General features: G+C 37.4%; 1 protein-coding gene across 1 annotated transcript in view; it reads left to right on the forward strand.

Annotated features, from left to right (window-relative positions):
- The window catches only part of LOC127446772 (immunoglobulin superfamily member 3-like), a 200,510-nt gene that overhangs the window by 149,814 nt on the left and 25,144 nt on the right, over positions 1-25,552 (forward strand). The window contains exon 6 of the mRNA XM_051707964.1: positions 8,490-8,897. Within this exon, the coding sequence (XP_051563924.1) occupies positions 8,490-8,897 (408 nt within the window). The remainder of the gene's footprint in view (positions 1-8,489; positions 8,898-25,552) is intronic.

The following is a 25,552-nucleotide window of genomic DNA, read 5'->3' on the forward strand; positions in this document are numbered from 1 at the left end:
GATATTGAAGGATCTGGAGAGATTCTGTATAAAGGAATGTTCTCAGATCACTTGCTATGTGTTCTCCAGCCTCATTAAACATTATTAGAGAAGACTCGGAGATGTTTTCTTGCCAGAGGAAGGTTGCACAAGTATTAAATTAAGGGGTGCTTGTAATTATGGCACACACATTTGAGAAAAAATTATTTGTTTTATGATTAATTTTTCTTTCAATTATTTTATTTTAACCCTTTAAGCTCAAATGGGGCCTGCCTGTGAAAAATGTGAAGAAAATCAAAATGTTAATAACTACAGCCTTGGCCAACACAAAATAGGCATTGTTTTAAAGCTGAGAAGCTCTAATTTACAATGCATGTACTGTAGGCATTATGACCAAAACTTAACAAGTGCTTTAAAATTTGCAGACAAATCAGAAGTGTTCCATTTTGATAATTTATTAAAAAGAAATTGCACTGTACATATTATTGTAACCAGTAAAAGCATCAAACTCATCAAATAGACATGTCTTGTGTTGTTGGAAAGCTCTCGAAGAGTAGACTACAACCAGCCTATTTGTTGTACTCATACAAATATATAGCGAGTAATAGCTAAGTATTTGTCTTTGTACATGTTTCATGTGAACAGATGTTGCTCATATGCCGCTTTTTTACTTATAATATCAAGAAAAATAAACGGAACATAAAATATCACATGCCATTACTTAAAGGAGACAATTATCTTTAAAACAGATGCATAGATCATTAGATAACCCACACGAAGCACAATGACCACACAGCATCTGGTATCTTGCTATCTGGCTCCAAAGACGCTAGCTTTCCTGGATCAGATGACGACATCGAAAATGTTGTAGCATCATGGAATGCTAAACCAATCGGATTGGGTTCAGATTGCTCCATCTAGTGGTGATAGTCCTCTTAATAGTTGATAGTTATGTGATCAATCATGCTAATTACATATGGCCACCAGGAGATGGCACAAAGAACATGACACAGACTCGATGAATCAAATGGCACAGAATGAAACTCATTCTGTGAAATCTCATTACTAAAATCATGTCTGCATGCAATGCAAACCTTTAGTTATTGTTGTGTTTGCATGTGCAATTAGTTCTTATGTACAGTTATTGTGTTTTATATGTTTGGAGAGGCTTTTGGACACTTGGAGACGTTTTTGGACATAGGATAAATAATTTTGTAATGCTATAACTTTTGATTGCTTTGTTGTATCAACACAAAATTTACAGGTGACATGATTGGGAACAAAACAGTTTTTCAGAGCTACCTAATTTACACCCTGAGATATATAACGTAAAATCAGAAAAATAAGAAAAAAGTAAATTTTTGGCTCATGTTTCTCAGTCTCAGAATATATCATATTCTACATCAAAATATATATATATATATATATATATATATATATATATATATATATATATATATATATATATATATATTTTTTTTTTTTTTTTTTTTTTTTTTTTTTCAGTTTTCTTTAAAATGATACCAAACACTTGACCTTCCTTGTTTTTTATTTTTTTGTTAATTTTGTGCATGTCACTGAAATAGGAAATATTTAAAAACACCCTCAGAGCTTAGAGGGTTAATTAAAGGTTAGATTTTTCTGAATATTTTCAATGAAAGACCAAAATGATAATCAGAAAATACATTTTTCCACAGCCTGTTTACCAAGGGTGCCAGTATTTGTGGAGGGCACTGTATACATTTACATTTAGTAATTTAGCAGACCTTTTTATCCAAAGCGACTTGCAATAAGCAATTTGTCATACAAAAGTCAATAATATCTGCAGTATTGCACTGCCAAGTTCCAAGAGTAGCTAGAGTAGTAGAGAAGCTAATGCAGAAGACAGACAGACAAGGAAAGTTTTTATTTTTTTTTATTTATATTAAATAAGTATTAAGTGCCATTAGTGTGGACTGGTTAAGTGCTCACAGAATAGATGTGTTTTCAGCTGTGTCATGAATGTTGAGATGGTTTCACCAGATCGGGTGGAACAGAAAAAGTGAATGATCGTGAAATGGACTTTGTGCCTCATTGCGATGAGACCATTAGGCGCAACTCGTTCATAGGACCATCTGCAGCGGCTTAACTGTGCTAGCTGGGAGGCCGGCCAACAGAACATTGCAGTTGTCCAGTCTTGAAATGATTATTGCTTGAACCAGGAGCTGTGCATCATATTCAGACAGGAAAGGTCTGATTTTCCTGATGTTGTAAAGTGCAAACCTGCAAGACTGTGTGGTTGATGAGATGTGTGCAGTGAAGTTAAACTTGTCATCAACCACCACTCCCAGGTTCCAGGCTGTCCTAGTTGGCGTTAGTGCAGTTGAACCAAAATAGGGAAGGATCTGCCTGTAAGGTATGACTCAAACCATCCAAGCCCAGTTCCTGTGATGCCCAGGTTGGAGAGGTTGGACAGGAGGATGAATGAATGAATGAGTGAATTTTATATTTAAATAGCACTTTTCTGACACTCAAATCACTTTAAATACAGAACAGGGGACTCTACTCACTCACCATCAGTGTGCAGCATCCACCTGGATGATGTGACGGCAGCCATAGTGCGCCAGTACGCTCACTACTCACCAGCTGTTGGTGGAGAGGAGAGAGTACAGTTATATATCCAATTCAGGGTTGGGGATTATTAGGAGGCCATGACTGATAAGGGCCAATGGGGGAATTTGGGATTTTTGTGACCACAGAGAGTCAGGACCTTGGTTTAAAGTCTCATCCAAAAGACGGTGCCTTTTATAGTGGGGCGTTAGGACCCACACAGACTGCAGGTTGAGCACCCCCTGCTGGCCTCACTTCTTAAAGCAGCAACCTTAGTTTTCCCCAGGAGGTCTCTCATCCAGGTAATGACCAGGCTCAGTCCTGCTTAGCTTCAGTGGGTAACCAGTCTAGAGCTCCAGGGTGATATGGCTGTTGGTTCACTCTGTCAAAAGAAGCTGACAGGTCAAGGAGAATAAGGACAGATGATTTGAAAGTAAGCACTTGCCAGTCACAGGGTTTCAGCTATTGACAAGAAGGTAGTCTCCATTGAGTGTCCTTTTTTGAAGCCAGACTGATGTCTGTTGAGTAGAAAAGTTCTGTGTTCTTTGAATGAAAAGCAGACAACTAGTTGAATACAACCTTCTCAGGAGATTTAGACAGGAAAGGTAAGAGAGAGACCGGTCTGTAGTTATCGACTACTGTTGGGTTAGGTGGTGGTGTTTTTTTAAGAAGTTGTAAGAGATTTGTTGATAATGTGTGTGATTGCACGCAAGATAGATGGAGAGACAGATTGCATAAGGTGGGAGGGGATAGGGTCAAGGGGGCAGGTGGTAGAACAGGTAGAAAGAAGCACTTTGGAGACTCGGTCTCAGAGAGAGGAGAGAAACCTAGTAGGGTAGGGGCGTGGGTATGTAGTGTAGAGAACTGGCTGCTGATGGTCCCTATTTTCTCAGTATAGCTAGCTTCTGAGCAAAAGTGTTCATCAAATTTAAATAACATTCAGTAAAGTGGATTTACTACTTTACTGCTTTCAGGATTATCTAATTGCATGTGCTTAACAAACGGAGGATTAAAGTTTCAAATATAGTCAATACCAATACCAGTGTAATTACGATACCAATTTAAATACCACAGCAAAAACTAATATGCTAATAAACAAAATTTTTATTTTAAAAGGTAAATATAAAAATAGCCTATTCAATTAAAACAACATTATGTACCCTTCAACTGTTTATTCAAAATTGCTTAAAATATTATAAATAATTATTTGAGTAAACAGTCGGTAATAAAGGGGAAAAAAAATTAAGTGCAGGGGGTGTTTTTCTCTCGCATTTTTAATGTTGTTTGATTAATATTAATGACATAAATGGCAGCAGGACTATTAGGTTGGAATCAGTCTTGGGTAAGTTACTCAAAAAAAAAAAAAAAAAAAAGGTAAAAAAAAAATTTTTGCCTGCTTTCTGATGCTTTTGCCTGCATGATTGAGTTGGCATACTACAGGTCACCTTGTCCAGATTTTATCAAAATAAAACACAGCAGATCAACTCGAACAGAATATTTACTCTCAAACAGAACAAGCTCCTGCTTGCCTTTCTCAGTCCAGTGACAATCTGAACTCAGTAAGTTTTACTCTTAACATGCAGACATAGTCTTATAATGTAGACACCAAACTTTAATACTCTGCTCCTTTAATAGATTGCATAATTGAAGGGAAAAGGTTCTCCAAATGATATTCACTCCCTCAACTCTGCCAAACCCTGTGGTACTACTGAGAGCTGGGTGCAAAAGGATGTGCTCAGTAGGTGTTGCGTTAACCTGCCCTGTGCTACACTACAGCAGTGTGGCATCATTAGGGCTCTAGTAGGTAGGATGAGAATGGATCTCACCTTATCCAGTTCCATATGGCCTTCTATCTATTACATGTAGCTATAAAAAGTACAGTATAATGTTAACACCTAATTTACATATGGCTAAATTATTCTGACAGTGCAACTGAATTGGGACTCCTTTCATCTGGCTCTTATTAGTGATGCTTCCATCCACGTTGCAAATTTCATTCATGCGAAAAACCATAATATCGCAAAAACAGTTTACAAGTAAAGCCATGTTTCCATCTCATGTGTTCAAAAAAACAAAATTGTCACTTCCGGAGAAATTGTAGCAACTGACTCTTTTATTAATAGAATAGGCAATTAATGGTTTAGAGCACACAGACAAAACACTGTAAAGAACTTTGTCTCTTGTCTGGGAGCGACAGCGCATCCCACAGTTCTGGGAGCATTATATGTGTGTGCGTTCCTCCTACTTGTGCCTTTGCTGTGCGGATGTATAAAATATTTTTCAAAAGTGTCAATAAACCTGCTCTTCGGCACAGTTCAAGTTTGTATTCTGCTTATTTGCTCTGTAAACTCTTTGCAGGCTTCAGAGTTTCTAGACACCATTATTTCAGGTTACCAGAGGAATATTTCAGATGTGATGATGGGGTCCAGTGGTTAGTCCAGTAATGAATGAGTTATTCAGTCACATGACTTTTTTTGATGCGCATCTTGTATTCCTAATAAATTCAATAGGAATGTATTCTGTAAATGTGTTTCCATCATAGTTTATGCACATTTCTTCTTATCAAATAAAAAATGTATCCAACTCAAGCGTTTGTGTTTTCTATGTGCATTTTGGAGATTTTATTTGCATCTTGGTGTCTCCATCCAACTGTTCTTTTGCAATATCCCAAAATGTGCATAAAAATATGTGGATGGAAACCCAGCTATTGAGAGGTTGAGTTCATTATTCCTGGACTCTCTGTGGTCTCTTTCTTTTCACAAAATAAAATAATTTCAACCCCAATCAATATTTCATCTCTATTTATGTCTTTATTTATTTGATAAGTAGCCGTGTAATAAGCGTGACGTAATAATGTACAGTCAGCAAGTCCTGAACATCCTGTCTGGGTTTATTTTGCAATAATGAATGGCTGACTGTACATTATCCCCTACATAACACATGGTAAAAGAACCATTGTAGTAGCCAAATTACGCCTTCCCTACCACAGGGAAAACTATTCCAGTTCCAGAAATCTGATACAAGAATTCACCTCATTTTAAAGTGCAAAGAACAGCCAGGGCATTTAGTTGTAATGAGCTTTTTTTTTTTTTTTTTTCCCATGGCCTTTATACAGGATGAGCAGTGCAGATGTACATTTCTGTTAAAGGGTGCCAGTAGGTATGCGCCTGCAAATAAGCTTGTTGTCTATATGCCCATTAGCAGATTCACAGCCTCATCAGTTTCAGCTGTGAATTAAGTCACCCTGAGTTCTCTCATCATATTTACTTACTGTGCTCAGCTCTGTGACAGATTTGGGCACAGGGGGCAGTGTGCCAACAGCAAATCAGACCTCTCTTTCTGCCGTTAAGAAAATTAGTAGCTAGCTCCACAGCAGTAGAGAATCAATCTTTGAGCAGCATTGCAATCATAGTGTCTTTTGCGACAGCATACAAAAGCAAGCAGTTTAGCAGTACAATCGCTTGCACAGATTTTTCCTCCCACTGGATTCTGTATAGTAGATGTCAAAAATGGGGTGCAAGTCCTTTCTGACAGCAGGGAAAAACAATGCTAAATGCAAATATAAAAATAATTCCACCCTATCAACTATATATAATAGTGCATAGTGAAGATAGCTAAATAAATAGGTTTTTTTAGCTTTTAAAAGAGAGAAAATGCCACCCATGTTGTTTGTTGTTGACGTCAAAGGCAGTGCATTCAAACAACTTATGGTATTGTGGCGCAAATGCACTTGATAGTTGCTAGCAAATTAGGCAGATGCCAACATGGACAGGTTGCATGACATGCCCTCATCCTCTAACCTCGAACAAAACTTTGCAAGGTAAAATAAAATATAACTACATTAAATCATTCACTTGCAACTAGAGCCCGACCGATATGGGATTTTTGAGACCGATACCGATTTTAGAGAGGGAAAATTCACCGATTACCGATATGGTGGCTGATATAGCTAATTTTTGTGCTGGAATGAAAACAGATATTTTCTATGTGGATTGTGCACCGATTTTGCACCGATATGACTGCAAAGGTACTCAGAAGGCTGCTTTCTTAAATATTTTTATTAAAAAATATTTGACATTATTATTATTATACATTGTCAACGAATTCTAGAAATGAACACAGAAAATAAAGAATAAATAAAAATACAATAAATAGCTTAATAAACATCAGTACTCTGTTTAGTTTAAGTCAATTGCTGACCATTTAAATAAAGAATAAATAAAATGAAAATCAGTACTGTATATTTAGTATCAGTCAATTGCTGACTATTAAAATAAAGAATAAATAAAAATAAAATAAATAGCTGAAACATCAGGGGCCGACTGCACCAGCTATACGTATATTACAACTTAGCCTAGTTGTGGCATAAATGGGCACCAAGTCAAAATGTATGCAGTACTAAATATTTGAGCGTAGCACCATTACATTTATGTAGGATGTAACCCTTCATATAAACAAATATTTACGGAAGCCTCCGACCAGGAGCAACTGATGGAATGAAAAAGCAGACTCACTTAATAACATCAATGAACTTATGTTTTGGTTGACAGGCTTCAGTCCTTTCGACATATATGATGGTGTTGGCATTTACACTCATTTACGAGAGAGAGAAAAAAACGTATTTTTAAGCGGCTCTTCAGTATGAAACCGATCTTACGGTGCCGTTTTTAGAGTGTGTCACCCGGTGTCAAGTTTCAACACATTCAATATATATATAGGATATTAAAATGAATAAATGTCTATTTTTCTAGCCTGTTGTATTAGTATTTATTTATCACCCCTTATTTATTTTAGATACAGTTCCTATATATTATTATTTACACAAGGCAAATATACTATTTATTAAATCTACTTTTATTACGTATCTTATTTTAATGTCTGGAAAACCAGACTTTTAAATATAACATTTTGTAAATGCAACGACTGGAATTGTTCGGTTGAAGGGGGTACCAAACTGTGAATCCTGAACAAAACAGTTTGGTGAATATGAATACTAGTATGAAAGTAGCTGCATGGTTAGCTAGTTAGTTATGAGCTCATTGCCACAGAGAGCAAAAGATGGACTTCATTTATTTCCAACGTTGTGTCTCACCAACTAGATAACAACATTGCGTAAAATCAACACTCAACAGACACAATCCACCACCGCACCGTTGTCTGCTTAGCTGCAAAAAGATGCTGTGATGTTTACCTTTCAATCTGCTACGTTACTGACTGCACTGACAAACTATAGCTGGCTAACATAACAAACAGATGTGATCAACATGAGTGACATGGTTGTCAGGGACAGGGTTAACATTATATTAGTTATATAAAATGATGGGGTCATTGTTTATTAACTTTCCAGTATGTATTTCACAAACTAGTTAGCAACTTACCGAGAAGACACCGCTGAACTCCGCACCGCTGAACTCCGGCCTGTCTGCAGAGCCACCCAGATCAGCTCTGTAAACAATGGAGTCGGAGTGCGCTCTGCTGGACAAACTACGTTATGACACCAATTCTAAAGCATTGTTTTCTGCATTATATGTTCTGAAAAAAGTTTTCATATCTGCGCATATCGGTAAACATATACGCCGATACCGATATATCGGTGAAAGGCTAATATCAGCCAATAATATCATCCAACCGATATACCATAGAAATTCACGAAACAAACTAAATACTCCATTTTTCATATTGGTCATAATATGTCATAATGAACTGTTCACTGTTTAATTTTGATGATAATTTTGTTATTATGTTGGGTCACCACTTCATGCTCTGTGTAAAATTTGGACCCTGAAGCAAAACTAGTTGATAACCACTTATCTACAGCGCTCATGTGTGATATAATGCTTGTGAAGTATTACCTACCTCATCATCAAATGTAAACATTATAATTTAACCCTCCCTTTTTCTTTTTTTGCTTCTTCCACCAGAATCTTTCTTCTTCTTGTCTGCCTCCTCCCGTACACCCGGTGTGACGTTTGGTGACTCGTTTGACTTGCAGTGCATTGTGAAGCCACGGCACAATCCCAACGTTCCTGCTGCAGTCACATGGCGTTTCCTGCCTGCAGAGAGCAATGGAGAGTTCCGCGATTTGGTGACGTTCACGCGTGACGGAACTCTGCAGTGGGGCGAGCAGCTGTTGGGCCTGGGCACACGCACAACAGTGGATCGTACACCCACTAACACCAACTTCCGCCTCAGCATCACCCGAGCCGGACGGAAGGAGGCTGGGACGTATCAGTGCGCTGCCCTGCTCTATCGAAGGAATTATGATGGCACCTGGAGCACAGTAGCCAACCGCACCTCGAATCCGCTGGGCATCAGTGTACTGCAGCCTGGTGAGTCTAAAATGGGTTTCAATCGCAGGAAAGGTGCATTTAAGCTACCAATGTGCTTGCCCGAGTGCAAAGGAAAACCATAACTGTTCTGATGGCACTGAATTATATTAATGAATTAATAGGTTTTTCAGCTCCCTTTTCAGTTTGGCACTTTTGATGTTTGTAGGAATGTATGTAGGAGTGATATGAGCTCATGACAGACAGGTGTAGTTACTCCCCAGCCACAAAAATATGCATAAGGGTAGCTGACATGAAATTTCAAGCAGTTGAAGTGGTGTGACTGTGCTACACTTTTTCTTTCTTTTTTTTTATTAAAGGGGATAGTTCACCCAAAAATGTAAATTCTCTCATCATTTACTCACTTTCATGCCAACACAGATTTGTTTGACTTTCTTCTGCTGAACACAAAGATTTTTAGAAGAATTTCTCAGCTTTGTATGTCCTTTCAATGCAAGTAAATGGTGGCCAGAAATTTGAAGCTCCAAAAATCACAGAAAGGTAGCATAAGAGTAATCCATACAACTCTAGTTGTTTAATATATGTCTTCCTAAGCAATTCAGTCACTTTGGGTGAGAAACAAATCAACATTCCAATCCTTTTTTACTATAAATCTCCACTTTCACTTTTTACTTTCAGAAGTTGAAAGTGAAAGTGGAGATTTATAGTAAAAAAGGACTTAAGTATTGATCTGTTTCTCACCCAGACCTATTATATTGCTTCTGAAGACATATATTTAACCACTGGAATCATCTGGATTACTCTTATGCTGCCTTTCTATGATTTTGAAGCTTGAAAGGTCTGGCCACCATTCGCTTGCATTGTATGGCCCTACAGAACTGAGATGTTTTTCTAAAAATCTTTGTTTGTACTCAGCAGAATAAACAAAGTCATACACATCTGGTATGGCATGAAAGTGAGTAAATAATGAGAGAATTTAAATTTTTGGGTGAACTTTCCCTTCAAACAAATGTCTATAATTATTATACATACAGTTTTTATAACTTCATATTAACCCTCATGAATGGTGTCTACAACAGTGATCTGATCTTTAAAAGCCTTTTTTAAAAATCCAGGGTGTGGCGTTACATCCAAACCACTATGAGAGACCTTTGACACTTATCCCTAATTTAATATTACTGTCCTCTATACTGTATATGTCATTGTGCTTTTGTTACGTATGACAACATAAATTCAACATGGAGATGAGAATATTTGGAATATTAACCATATCCTGGATATCTATGTTTCAAAATGCTTCATTTTCGGAAAAATAAAATAGATTGGGAATGTTTATATTCTTGTTCTGAAGTAAAAAGAAAAAATATGATATTTTTTCCTTCTGTGATTTAATAATTCATTCATCAGAGGGTTCGTTAAGAGACACTGGAATATTTGAACTTTTAGAAGTACATTTTTTGGACCGCAGGGCCATTTAAAATGTACTAGTAAAAGCAAAAGTCTGAGATAAAAAATTTAAAACCTTAAAAGAAATAGTGATCAGTCACAGGAATACACTTTCCCTTACACATTAATGTAAAATTTTACCTAAAACCTTGATGTTTAATAAAAAAAAAAACTGATTATGAAATTATATGACAATAAATGTCAAGTACATATAAGTGCTATAAAGAACCACAGATGGAAGCTCATTTACTGTCACTACACAAATAAAGATTTCAGTGATAATGCATCATGTTGTAGTCTGGCCTAGTTTCACAACTTCTTTACACCAACTTTTTCTCCCATTTTTTTTTTTTTTTTTTTTTGTGTGTGTTCATGTGTGTGTTTCACAAGATATTGGACTCACTGTGCTTGTAAGAGTAATTGGTATGTCTGTGATATGTGTGTGCAGCTGTGGCAGACCATCCTAATGGCCTTGAATGCAGGAGAAAAAGGTTGTTAATATCCTCCACAACAGAGACAACAATTAATAGAATAATATGAAGAGGGGAAATGATGTGAGAGTCTGAGGTAGAGAGGGCTATTAGAGCAAATATTGGAACTCATTAAATCCAGTCCCTCTGGACTGAAAGATGACAGTCCCAAAAAACAGGCCCTTTCACTGACCTCACATACATACATTTAAATGTCAAATTTCTTATATTCACCCTTCCCAAATTAAATGAATTTATTTGTTAACTGCATAACAATAGAGATGTTTCTGAAAATGTACTGTGGTAGCCATATTTTTTGACTAAAATATCATAGATGCCATAGTGTTACTTGTGTATCTTGTAACTGATATCAAAAAAGCAAATTAAAATGACAAATATTCTGGAAGCTTCTTAAGAGGAGTTTACACATACAGTGATTTGGAGATAAAGTGAACTTATGCCATTCATTTAAATGAGAGCTTCTGATTTTCTGCGACATGAGTGACAACTGTTGCAGATGCAATGTGAGTGTTTCCACTAATGAAACAAAGTTAAGAAATGTTTAACTTTATGCAAATGAGCAGTGATGCAATGCTAGGAGTTAAGATGTTGAGGCACACGTGATCTGTCTCCTGTGAGATACTATAGTCAAGTGTAAGTACAAAAAGTTAATGTTACTGTGTGCGGTTGGCGACCTCCAGTAAAAACTTTGCTATATGTGTGAATGCCCCATTACACTGTTTGGAGATTCTATATTAATGTATTATGATAAAAACAATAACTGTAGTAACTATTGTTTTTTTGGAAACAGTGACATTTTTGTACAGGTGGCACATCATGCTAACGTTAAGCATGATGCTGCATCCAAAAAACTTTGTGTGGTGGATTAGAGCTAGCAGGAACACCAAGCTTTTCTACCCACAGTAAGTCTGAGCTTTCTTATGAAAAAGAGCTCCATCTCCATAGAGCCTATTGGCATGGAAACGCACTCCTCCTCTCCATTATATTCTGAGCTGTACTCTGTACAGGGTTCTTCTATTTACTTTTGTGCATGTAAGTGTGGGTGTATGCGCACATGCATATTATGTTGGCCTCATTTTTAACCTTGACCCAATGCACCATAAAGTTAGTTTTCAATGTGCTTTGACACTTTGATTGCCTTCGATCTATTTCAAGTTGTGTTTGCAATTGTTGTGTAACCCTGTGTGGAGTGGAGCCCCTCAGAATAAGTGCAAGGATTTGGCAGGAGTTAATGGCTCTGAGACAACCCTGGAGGGGTGACATGCTCAGCCTCACCCTGCAGGCCTGCTCCCTGCCCTCCGGCAACACACAAATCAGTGCAGCTCGCTAGAGAGTTACTTGAAGGTTCACTAGCTCGTTTCAGCCTGGGGTTCACTTATGACTGTACAAAGCATAGCTATTGCTTTTGTGATGTGTTTTTTTCAGTTTAAGATGGGTAGAGTGATACAGATGGAAAAACAGAATACAACTATCAAATCATGCATTTGGAATATATTTGAATGCATTAAAACTAGAGCTGTCAGAATTAACGTGTTTAATGCGATTAAAAACATTTCACGCATTAATTTTTCTTAATCGCAATTAACACATTTACTGTTAATACAGTATAAACCAGCATAAACATTTGTTGGAAGGGTGGAAACTTTGCAATGTGTCCACCCAGAGTCATTAGACTGACGCACACACCAAAAAAAAAAAAACGCACATACACAACATCGGTTCTCTGTCAGTGATAAAATGATGGAGAAAGGACCTCTTAACTCTATTTGATGTACAAAACAAGCCCACATGGGACTTGTGATAAAAAATCAAGTGTTTTTCAGCCTATGTAAGGCGCATTTTAATTACCACAGAAGCACACCAAGTCTCAACTATCACTAAAATGCAGAGAGAGTAATTTGTGTCTGCAAGCGCTTTTCATGTGGAGTTCAAAGCGCCGATTGACGCTAACGTTGATGCCCTGACGCGAATCATGAAAACAGATTCGCAATTGCTGAAGCAAAGCGGATAGCCACAGTTTACCGACACATTCATATTGTGGAGGATGGGAGTTTAAGAGATTTAATGCCCATTGCAATGAATATAAAACCTATGTTGGGACTAGTTCTTTCAGTTAGTTTACCTCCCACTTAGACTTTGGGAAACATTTAATGTTACATGAATCGGTGCTATTTTAGTGCATGTCTATCTTTATACTGTGGAAGGCTTTTGTTTGTTGTTAATAAAGCATTATATTGTTACATATTGTTTTGTTTTCTTTCCTAATATGGAAATAAATGCAATTTGACAGGAAAAGAAGTATATATGGTGTCAAATTTCAGCACTTTCAAAATTAGTTTTTATCACGATTAATTATAAAAAAAAATAAAAAAATGCGATTAATCGCTTTTAATTTTAAATTCAATCATGTGACGACTGAACAATCGACGCCAAGGTATTCGCCAAAACAGCCCATGAAATAGACATCAAATTAAATATGGAGTCTACCCTGACTAAGGTTCATAGTAGAGTGAGATGTGGTGTTAAATTTGAAATAGGTTTTCTTGGCTCCCCTTTAAAGTGAAGTGAGTGAAGTGAGAGTTCTTGGGTATGTATAGGTGGGATGAGAGCCCAGCTCCCTGTGAGCTCCTTTGCTTAATATTACAATGTCTGTCTCCCTGCTGGGCAGTCTGACACATTAGCCACTTTTCCACCATCGGCCGAACGGTTCTCATTGTGCAACCATGCCATTCCATGCTGATCTGGGCCAGTTGGCACACTTACAGTTTGTAAGCTTTTTCCACTGTGGTGCTTGAATGTACATAGCAAAAACGTCAGTTGGCGAATATGTGAGAGGTAAACATTGGAGTGAGTGCGCTATGGCGGATGATCACATATTCCAGCTTTTAGGACTGCTTTTCCCTTGGTTTTTACTCTGCTAAAGCGCAGGAAAGCCATGTCCCATGTCGCAAAAAGGAAAGCAAAGAGAAAAAGATTAACCATCATTTACTAAAGGGGTTGTGCATGCCACCGGACACAAACACACTAGGTAAAAGTTCCCAGACTAGCTAAAAAGGACATTTATTGACAAAATATTATATAAGCAATATAATGATATATTACATGAGTTTTAATGTGCTAGCTAGCGTAATCAACCTCGCTGACAAAAAAGGCATCTATATACAATGTACTTTGAGTTAAATCATCATCATAAAATCATGACAAGACACCAAACACTGGAGATAAAATAAAATAGCGGTATATCGATTATTGATCGGCACGTTATTTGTGAGGCATCGATATATTAAAATGAGTCGACTTTCAAATTAGAAGCCTAATTTGCTTGCTTTCCAACTCACTCACTTGACCTTTTGTCTAACAGTCTGGTGTAATATAATTGGGAGACCTCAAGAGGGTAATATAACATTTACTGAAGCAGGTCGCAGTCACGATCACACACAAACAAACACAGGACGAGCTGAAGTGGCTCAGCAGGTGGCAGTCCAAAGTTACTTATTGAAGAATGAACAAAGTGACATTGATGAATTTGCAGATATGAAACTGGTATAATTGCGCAAACTGAGCGATTACAAATGGTGATGTTTATTATGCAATTTCTCTGTATGAAGCCTTGAAAATGTTTCATTCAAGCTGTCAAACCACAAAAAGTAAAAACTAAAAATACATTGTGTAGGCTATATGAAAGATATAAATATACAATATATAATACATTGTTTGATAGAGTAAATAATATTTGTCATTTGATAATTATTTGGTTTGAATTTAATGGAAAACTATGCGAGTTGCGCTCGTGGCTCTGCAGAATTTTGATACTGAGTGTTGCCGTTGTGTGCGTACCTTCTTTGAAAAATAATTGTTACGAATTTTAAAACGCACCATGTCATCTGCTAGATGCGTCCGGTGTGCCACCCCCCTTTAATTTACCTTGCCGCTCACACTCATCCAAAGATGTATTGAGAAATATGTCTGAAAAGACAAATACGATTGTGCAATGAGAAAAAATCCAGATATATATCGATAATCATCTGGAAAATCTTCCGATTATCGACGCGTGAAAAAGCCTACCATACAATATTTTTTTTTTTTTTTATGAATTTTTTTTTTTCCTCACTATGGTGAGCTTTCCCAGCTACCTAGAAACAACATTGGCGTTCGCAAATTGACAATTGCATACTATACTTACTGTATTTCAATTGTTACCAATAGGTCTGTTCCAAAACGTAGTGAACTGCCTCGCTGTCTCCTACATACATACGTACATGTCTTTTATGGCAGTATCATAACTGAAAAGGAGCCTCATAAGAGAGTGATTTGAAGAGCCCTACATTGGCGGCAACTCCACACGTGATTTAAAAAGCATGGGACGCTAGACTCACAACAGATTTCAAAACAGATGATGGTGAGAAGAATGACACGATACTATAATGAGCAAAAATATACATAGCACACACATTTTAGTTAGTTTCTATCATATTAAACTATTTTTTAATCAATATTTCTCCGTATTGAATGTATTAAAATTATATTTATAATCAAAATTTCTTTCCCTTTGTCCGCCATCATGAATTTTCTTTTTCATTGAGCTCATCACAGTGCATTATGGGATCGCCTACCTGGGGAAGGAAATGTGATGCTTCCTTAGAATTTAGCAAAAATTAGATATCTCAGGAGGCAGCATAATTAAGAAACCTACCTTTTGGAACAGCCTTTGAGTCAGGAGCACGCCTATGATGTCTTTAAGTGCTGTCTCCGGAGGAAGCTCACTTGGTTTTGGAACAGACCCCCAATATGTATGCACAGTATGCAAATTGCCTGTATTTATGTAGTGTCTTTATGCCCTACCAGTTTGAAGTATACAACCTGTGAACATTAGAAAACTTTAGAAAGGATGGAATTGCACCAGTAGGAAACTTTTCATTGGCAGAAGGAGAGTATTTATCTAAACAGGAAAGTGAAAATAAAATTCCTGGGCAAAATGTTTCCCAACAACAGTCATCGTATAAGCATTTTTTTTCTCAACGGTATGTGACCAGAATGACTTCAGTTACTACTGATGTTTAAACCAATTCCACTTCCCCTCTCTTTCTTACTGTAATCATTGTAGTGCTTGTCTGCACAAGACAGATCTGCAGCTCTGCTGCTTATTTAAAATTGAAGATTAATAAGACATTAAAATATCTTTCATGTTGTCAGGTGATGAAGACCCAGCAGACTTCATCAGTGTTAGCAGTTTGAGCTCAGTTTGCAAGTCTTTGCTTAACTAGTCTTATGTAGCTAGACTTTTTAGCAACGGCTATTGCAGCTTATTCTGACCTAGATCCACTCACTTTAACTGGACAATACTGTTTTATCAACATGTTAAAGAATGAGTTCACCTAAAAATTCTGTTATTTACTCACCCTAATGCTTCAAACCTTTTATGACTTTCTGTGATAAAGGTGACTTTTTCAAAATGGTTTATTTGCCATAGACAGGTGAATAGTGACTCTGGTCTGTCAAGCTCAAAAAAAGGACAAAATCACTAAAAAGCCTCATTGGGAATTTCAAGGATTTTGATTCCTTAATCATTCCAATAATTTTTTTTTTTTTTTTTTTTTTTGTAATATTGAAGAAAGCCCCACCATTTTTAACTGCTCTTCATCATAAGAACAACCAGCCTTCAGTACACAAAGTAAACCATGAGTTCGAGGATGATTTGTGAGTCTTTTTGATGAATAATTTGAGAAGTGGCTGATCAGTGTATCTGAATAAGGGTGCAGGAAGCACTGTCAGAGTATGTTAGTATGGTATTCAGTCCGTGGAAGAAAGCAAATGTTCAAGAAAATATAACTTCATGAAAATCATTCAGTTCCAGTAGTAAAAGAAAAAAATTCTCAACCCTGTTTATAACACCTTGTATTGTTTGTGTGGGTTACACAAACATCTCACACTTGCGTTTAAGATGCAGAGCTCTCTGCTTCACTGGCTTTGTGACCTTACTTTCTCAAGGGGAAAGACAGCACCCAGACGACACTTCAGCATGCATTTGGGAATCAACTGATCATCCTGAGCACTCGTTTTGTTTCCCTGGTGTGCATTTCATTCTGTTTATTTTACTGAATGGAAGGCTGAGTGCACATAAACACACATACACACAGATGTCTAGGTCCATGTCTTTCCACAGAGCATTTTCTTTGTTGTACGTGTTTTCAAGTATGTAATTTTTCTGACGTTAAAATACTTCCTTCTGACCAGCTTAATATTCAGAAACAACTAAGACATGTACTGTAAGTTTATTTACCTGATTTTTTTTTTTTTTATCATAATTTTAGCAATTCTGTTTGGTGGTGGCATTGGTGCAGAAATGACAAATTTCACCTTTCATTTCATCTGAATTTTTAAAAGATTTAATCTTTAAAATTTGTTGCTACCCCCCCAGCCTCATGAGTATCATTGAAGCCGAGGCTCTTTAACGGTTGTGTCACCTGGTCAAAAAGGTGTGTTTTAGCAGGCTTTGTCGATATTTGACATTCTCGCATCATAAAGCTTCATCCAGACATTTCATAAACATAAACAAACATAGCCCTGCTGTTGATGTTTACTTTATTATTGACATTGCAGAACGGCTTCCCAAAGTGCGCCTGTCTCTTCTCTCTCAGAATGCAGCCTCACTCCAGTGCCAGTCTGATCAGTAACTCCTAGCCAGGACACATCGGAGCGTTTGATTGGCTTTGAAGTTTTTACATAAGGGGAGAAGCAGCCTGATTTCATGAAATTTATGTGACAATGGCAACATTTTTGCAAACCAAAATAACATGCTTCATTACACGTTTGGCTGCAGTTTTCCAGTGAAATATCCGGGGAAATTAGTCCAGGGGAAATTAGAAAAGGTTTTAAGGTGAATATTAGGTGGATGTTTTAATGAGTAAAACGTACCTCACTAATCTAAAACTTCAGCCTAAATCTAACCAATAGTGTCCTAAAAGATAAATAAGAGGTGAACAAAACAGACGTCCTTACCCTAAACCAGGGATGGGTAGCTTTGAAGGTTGCGAGGGCCAACATTTTTTCTCCTCTCTACCAAGGGGCCGGATAACAAATCCGCACTCACAATGTTCACCCCCTTACTCAGTTTCCTCATTATTGTGGGTAATCTATGCATGACTAATGGAACATGAACTATATTAAAATTTTTATTTAACAATATTTATAAAAACATAATAAAACAGCTTATAGGTATTAGTTAAAATCTAAATATTATCATCAATAACAATACTGGATACAAGAGCATAACATTTCAGTGCATTAATACAAAACATTTCAGCACCACAACACACACGCACGGACCGAACAGTCCGGTGCGTCAGAGAACATTCTCTCTATTCGCAAGACTTTTCAACAATCAGACAGGCATCTCAATCACGCATTTCTTTAAAGTTTCTCACTCTTATAACAACTTTATCGTTTTTCACAAGCACGAGCGAAACAGAATTAGATGTCTTTGGTGATTCCCGCACTGTCACGGATTTTGTAAAAAGTTTTGATGACATTTACCCTTGTATTTTACCCTTTACATCTGTGAGGAGAGCAGCTCTGGTGTACATATTTCTAATACTGTACGTCTCTTTAATCAGTGGTGTATTTGCAAATCAAATTGAAATCTTTAATGACAGATTTCGTATTCAAGCAAACAAAAGATATGGGTTCCCCCTGCGTACATTAACAATAGCGTGCACTAGCTCGCTGACAATCTGACAAGTGTTCGTTTTTGCATGCTAGAATCCTACAGTTATCAGCAGGTCTGCTAAGAACAAGCAACCTCTTCTGATCAATAGTTGTAATAACGTCATAGCCTGAATGCAGTCTTTACATAATCCCTTTTTCAAAGAACTAAATCCTCAGTCTTGTCCGACGGGCCGTATTCAACAATACTGCGGTCCGTATATGGCCCACTGGCCGCCAGTTGCCCATCCCTGCCCTAAACCAACACCTAAACCTAACCAATAGTGCTCAAAAATATAAATGAGAGGTGAACAAAATAGACATCCTTACCCTTAATCAACCTAACTGATAGTGTTTTAAAAGCAAATTCGACATGAAAAGCACATATACTTAAGCAACCACCTAATTTATCGTCACTTCTATGGCACTTTCACTTCACTTTCACTCTGAGCATCCTTGGCTGAGCTCGAGGCTTGGTCTCCAAGTACAAAGTCCAACATTCTATCAGGTGAGCTACCGCGACCGCTAATCATTTTGGAATGTGTGTGTAAATGTTTCGAAATCATAACATAGCAGGGTGTGAGTACTAGAGCGAAAAATAAGTGTTAATAAAGCCATAATCGGCCATTGTAGTCATGATTTGTGTGAAAGTGAATAAAACTCACAGTTGTTGTAGCGCCTCTTAGTGTTAATTTCACCAGGAAACTGGAGCAAAATGTAGAAAGCGGCACTTAAAACTCAAGTTTGCAAATTTTTGTTACATTCTATAAGTCTAGGTTGGAGAAAAGGGTAAAGGAGAGACCTCTTCTTTTAAAAGTGAAGTGTGTAATGTCTGGACTGCTATCGTCACCAAATGGAATTGCAAAAATTATGATTGTTTTCAAACAGGTTTCCTGAGCACTCCCCCAATCTGTAATTGGTCGGACAAACAGATAGTCCTGCCCCAAATTCATGTCATTGGTTGAGCCGATGTTGCCGTGTCGGGATGGTCAAACGAACTAAGAAATGTTCTGATAACTCCACTGTGTTTACACTTTTCTGAGAAATCACCTTATGATTGGATTACTTAGAGCTGTCTCTGCATATTAAGCTGGGATAGGAGAAAGTATATTAACATTGAAAAATTACATACTTAAGCTTTAAACTCATACTCTTCAATATACAAGTTTCCAGGGTGAAATCTCAATTGGGATAGGTGCTTCATGACTAGAATGTAATACATTCGTTTTCTCTATTTTATCTTCATATCTCTTTGTGCTAGTTTTCTAAATGTTAAATACTTTTGGCTAAATGTTGCAACATTTGGAGAAACTGGTTGCATGGAGAAAATTCTGTCAAAGAAATAGGAACTGGAGTGGAGGTAATGTTGTGTGAAAGCATCATGGATCTGACTGAATGCATTATTGAGAGGCATTAAATCATGTCTCCAGAAGTGCCTGTTTAGTATGTATAAGGAAAATCTCCTTCTCAATGTGTGCATATGAGAGACAGATGGCTCAGTGTAAAGGCAATAAATGAATAACTTTTGCAAGAATGGCTTTGTTCAAAATCAAACAATGAAAACAAACACTTAGTCTCATAGGTCTATTTATATTTGCCCAGTTTATGTTACAACCCCCGTCTAGGGTCAGGGTGTAACATACTGTAAATGTACACTAAACAGTAATAATGTTTTGTTCCTTTTTTCATCTTTGTATTTATCACCTTGTGGAAGTATAGCTTCAGAGGTGAGCCTCTGAAGGCTAAAACAATAAACAAACATAAACTACGGTAAACAAATGCAATAAGTAATAAACAAACACAAAACATTCGAACCCTAATCTGTAACTGCACAAACAATAAACATATAAGCTACTATAACAGAGATAAAATTGATAGAAAATGCAATGAAATACACTATCTCTTTGACCAACCAAAAATCAGGGGCCTGTTGAAGCAGCTATACGTAACTTAGCCTAGTTGTGGCGTAAATGGGCACCAAGTCACAGTTTGCGCACTACTAAATATTTGAGCGTTGCACCATTTAACTTGGGTAGAACGTAACCCCTACGTATAAACTAAATACTTACGGAAGCCTCCATCCAGGAGTAACGGTTGGAAAAAAAAAAGCATTTTTTTAATGTCATTTAATGGCATCAATGAGCTCATGTTTTGCATGACAGGCATCAATCATTTCGACATATATGATGATGTTGGCATTTACACTCATTTACATTTACGAGAGAGAAAAAAAACTAACTTTTAAGCAGCTCTACTGCATGAAACCGGTGCAGTTGTCAGGATGCGTCACCCGGTGTCAAGTTTCAACATATACGATGTAAGATATTAAAATGAATAAATTTCTATTTTTTCCAGCCTGTTGTATTAGTATTTATTTGTTGTCCCTTATTCATTTTAGATACAGTTATTGAATATTGTTATTTACATAAGCTAAATATATCATTAAATAAATCTTGTTTTATTACGCATTAATGGGGATATAATTTATTACAGCTGACAGTTATGTGAGCAAACAAGGTTTGAACATCAACCGTAACAGGATCAAACTGAAATGCACGGTTTTTTAATACTTCTGTGTACAAATTTGAAAGCTGTTTATTGGATAAATACAGGTAAACGTCATATTATGCGACTACGCATTACTTACGGAGCACTTACGACTTACTAGTTAAGTCTTGCCTTAAGAACAGGTGGTGCAACCAAATTAAGCACTAACTTAGTTATAAACTAACTAGTAGTTACTAAGCCCTTAGTGTGAACTTTACGTCACAACTTACGTGAGAACTTACGCACAGCTGGTGCAACTCTACCCCGGAGGGCAAAAGGGGGGGCGGGGGGGTGCTGCAGTGTGATATGAATCCATTTATTTTCAACTATTTTAAACAGCATTTTGCTAGTTATTTTACAATATAATTATGCATGCAGTTTTTATTATCATATTAATTTATAGACTGCATGGAATATATGTAAAAAATTACAGTCATTTTTCCACCTTAGGGCCATTTTTAATTTACTAGTGAAGGCAAAAAGATGTTTAAAATTGGTAATTTAAAACAACACCTAAAATGTGCACTTTTCTTTATGCATTCATAACAATTTAACCTAAAATGTTTAATTTGATGAAAAAAAAAATAAAAATCTTTGGACACATGGGGCGCCACACAAAGGTGGGTGCCGAATCAACCCCAAGGGTGGGCAATCAGACAATGAAGACTCATGGTTGACAAGACTCAAAACAACAACTGATAATGCATACACAAGTCACAATCAGGCAGGTCTGGACATAAATTTAGAGGCTTGAGTTGTGGGCTCCAGATTGGGTCTTGCGTTAGCCAGTAAACTTGATTTTCTTGTAGTCTCACAGGACTGGTGAGCTCTATGCTTTTTATTCATATTTAATATGCACTGTAGGCTGGCTTGTGTGCTTACCACATCTGGAGTCCCTCACAGCACCAGGGGACAGACCATAGTGCACCAACTGTAGCCTTTGATTTCTGCCTCATCATGAGAAGAAACATGGCGACATCACAGTCTCACCTCTCACATCACCCCTTTTCTTTTTCTGTTTTTCCCCCAACACTCCTCCTCACATACTGGCTCACATTTAATTTAAGGAATGAAAAGATTTGGTACTGTTAAAGCGGTTCGTGCTGTTCATTAAATGGCAAGATGCGTATTTCCCCAAACATACAGAGACATCAGGGAGAACAGAAGGGGAAAAACAAAACGAAAACAATATTAACATTGATGAAAACCTTGTACGATTCACACTCCACAGCCCATTCTAGTGGGTACTGCTCTTTCTCACCAGGGTTCTGTCCATATGAAGACTCATCCTAAATGGCTGTTTTGCTTGTGAATCTTTGAAGAAAATGTATTATTTGCTTACTGTATCTATTTTCTGTACTTTTTAAACCCCCACACCCTCACTGCCTTTCTTTTACATAGTAGATGAGTGACCACCTAATTTTGAACATTTAGTTGCATCCTTGATATCAGGTTGTTCTCAGAATATAATATATAGTATTATTTATTTTGGATGATTCATTTAATAACAAGATCTTTCAACATGTATACTCCCAGCATTAGTTGACATTTAACAGTGGTACATTTTTTATTACATTTTTTTGTTTTGCTGTATTTACGCTTTGAGCAGTGTATCATTTAATAAACTTAAGTATGTTACCTTATAATCTCTTTATCTGTCTGTTTATCTATCAATCTCTCTCTATGTACTCAAACCAGCCTGTCTGGCACCAACAATCATCCATGAGATTATCTAATCAGCCAATCGTGTGGCAGCAGTGCAGTGCATAAAATCATTCAGATACAGGTCAGGAGCTTCAGTTAATGTTCACATCAACCATCAGAATGGGGGAAAAATGTGAACTCAGTGATTTGGAGCATGGCATGATTGTTGGTGCCAGATGGGCTGGTTTGAGTGTTTCTGTAACTGCTGATCTCCTGGGATTTTTACACAAGACACAACAGACTCTAGAATTTACTCAGAATGGTGCCAAAAACAAAAAACCTCCAGTGAGCGGCAGTTCTGTGGATGGAAATGCTTTGATGAGAGAGGTCAACAGAGAATGGCCAGACAGATTCGAACTGACAAAGTCTATTGTAACTCAGATAACCGCTCTGTACAATTGTGGTGAGAAGAATATCATCTCAGAATGCTATTCTGAGATGCAGGTTGGTGCTGTTTTGGCGGCACGGGGGGGACCTACACAATATTAGGCAGGTGGTTTTTAATGTTGTGGCTGATCGGGGGGTGTGTGTGTGTGTGGGTGTGTGTATATATATATATATATATATATATATATATTCAGTATATTATTACATTAATTCAGGCTACAAACTCACAGCTCTGGTAGAATATAATTTCCACACCAACTCTGTATAGTGGTGCAGGACCACAGTGGCCTGGTGTGTGACTGTGCCCTGAGGATATGTGTTAGGCACTACTGTCACAGCTCGTGTGATTGGTTCCATTCATGAATAATTCCTGAGGCTTTGTAATCAGGGTACCTTTTAAAGACATTAAAATGATCTCTGTCTATCTGTAGAAATGAGATACTTTATTACTCAAGTTTTCTCTCCAGAGCAGTTCACACTTAATCTAGAATGACGAACCTGCAAAACTGCAAACTCAACACACACACTCACATTTTAAATATTTATGTCCACACACACACTCCTACACTCCTTTACTGGACAATCACTCATTCAACCCCTTTCTCCTCATGGATTCCTGTTTGTGGATCCATATAGAAAAGCCATGTAGGCTGAGAGGGCGGTTTATGCGATTGGGTTTCTCATGAGGAAGCCAGAACTAATGTCAAGGTGGACGTATAAAGTTTCCTCCCGCTCATTAAGAGTACTGTAGGTGGTTTCAGGCGTTCATTAAGTTGTCCCACTTCTCCCACTTAATGAAATGGAGAGCTGGCAGGTTGATCCAAAGCCTTGTGGCATTGATATTCATCTTCCTCCTCCTTTAGCTCAAACTTTTGCTTAAATTAGTATTTTTGCATCTTCAGGTGCAAAACTGTGATTTAATCAGAAATCCAATGTGACACCTCCTCCACACACAAACAATCTGTGCAGAATCTCAGCAGGGCTGCAATATGATTTTCTCCTGTTAGAGCCTGACTTCATAAAAATGTTCACATTTAAAGCTAGATGCTCCATTTAAATGTGAATATTAGTCCCCCCCCCCCCCCATGATTGCATTTTTACTTTTATGGTGCATATGAAATGCAATAAGATCGAACACGTTCATTTATGCAGATCTCGAGGGAGCTGCCTTACCTTCCCGTGTTGTGGCACAATCTAATCCGTGTGTGGCATTACCAGTGGATGTGTCCTGATGGTGCCATTCCCTGATTAATGAAGCAGTCGGAATTAGAATATGAAAAAAAAAATGTTAGTTTCTCAGTACAAACAGGATGAGAAATGAGACAGAAATGGAATAAGTGTTGCCCTACATACAGTACGGGACCAGAAGAGTTAAGCTACACACAACCAGACACTGAAAACATACACTAAAAGAAAAAAACGACAAATCTTCACTGCTGGAGTTGTGGCCAAGTGAGCTTCCTACCTAGATAGCATTTTAAATATAAATGTTTCACATATATCCTTTGAGAAGAAGGCATTTGGATGCATAGCACAGAGCTTAGTGAAAATATAAATGCAAGATTGTGGATTATAAATATATTTAGCTAAGTAATGTGCAGTGCAAGTCATGGTTTAAAATTTGTAAATTAAGTAAGCGCTTAGGTCCATTGTTTTTGATTAATGACTAATGTCTTTGAAGTCCATCATGGATTAACTACAGAAGTTCACATTGATGCATTGTCCTTTGTTAGTTGGCTGATGAAGGCTTTTGTTGGCAATTAAATGATAGTCTATGTATTCCATTTCAAGATTGTAGTCCATCAGTAGACAAAGGTGATACAGGCAGAGATTAATGAGGTGCATCACAGTTCAACCTGCAGGTCATTTCGGTGAGGTTCGGTGGGGTCTATCCTAAGTCCAAGGTTCAGGCAGTGGCATATAAATTATCCCATGTCTTGCAGTTGGAGTTGGCTTCAGTTCATCCTCTGAAGTCAAAAGACTGAAGTGATGTCTGGCTGGCACTGGCTGTAGTTTGTCGTCATCTTTCAGCGACACGTAGCAGTGGAGTCCAACATCAAGCAGGAACGGAGCTAGATCTGGCTGGCTCTGGTAACCTCGGGATATGAATCCCAAGGTTGAGACATGAAAAAAACAAAAACAATCATAAGTGAGCTGGTGCAAACTTGCCTACATCTGCACAATCGTTCATGTAGAGACATTTTTCAAGAACATTTCATGTGATTTCTTTTTTGTTTTGTTTAATGAATATAATATTTTAATACTCTTTAAGTGCCCATTCATGCTGTTGTTTGATATGCTGCTTCATATATGTGTCTTCTGCAGCCGAAAACATTCACATTAGAACTATTGTCTGTATTCTGCTCATTTGCGAAATTCTGACACTGTTATACACCCATCTTTGCAGTAGTATCAAAGTCA

The sequence above is a fragment of the Myxocyprinus asiaticus genome, chromosome 10, assembly GCF_019703515.2.
Source record: "Myxocyprinus asiaticus isolate MX2 ecotype Aquarium Trade chromosome 10, UBuf_Myxa_2, whole genome shotgun sequence".
In the NCBI taxonomy this organism is placed as follows: Eukaryota; Metazoa; Chordata; class Actinopteri; order Cypriniformes; family Catostomidae; genus Myxocyprinus; species Myxocyprinus asiaticus.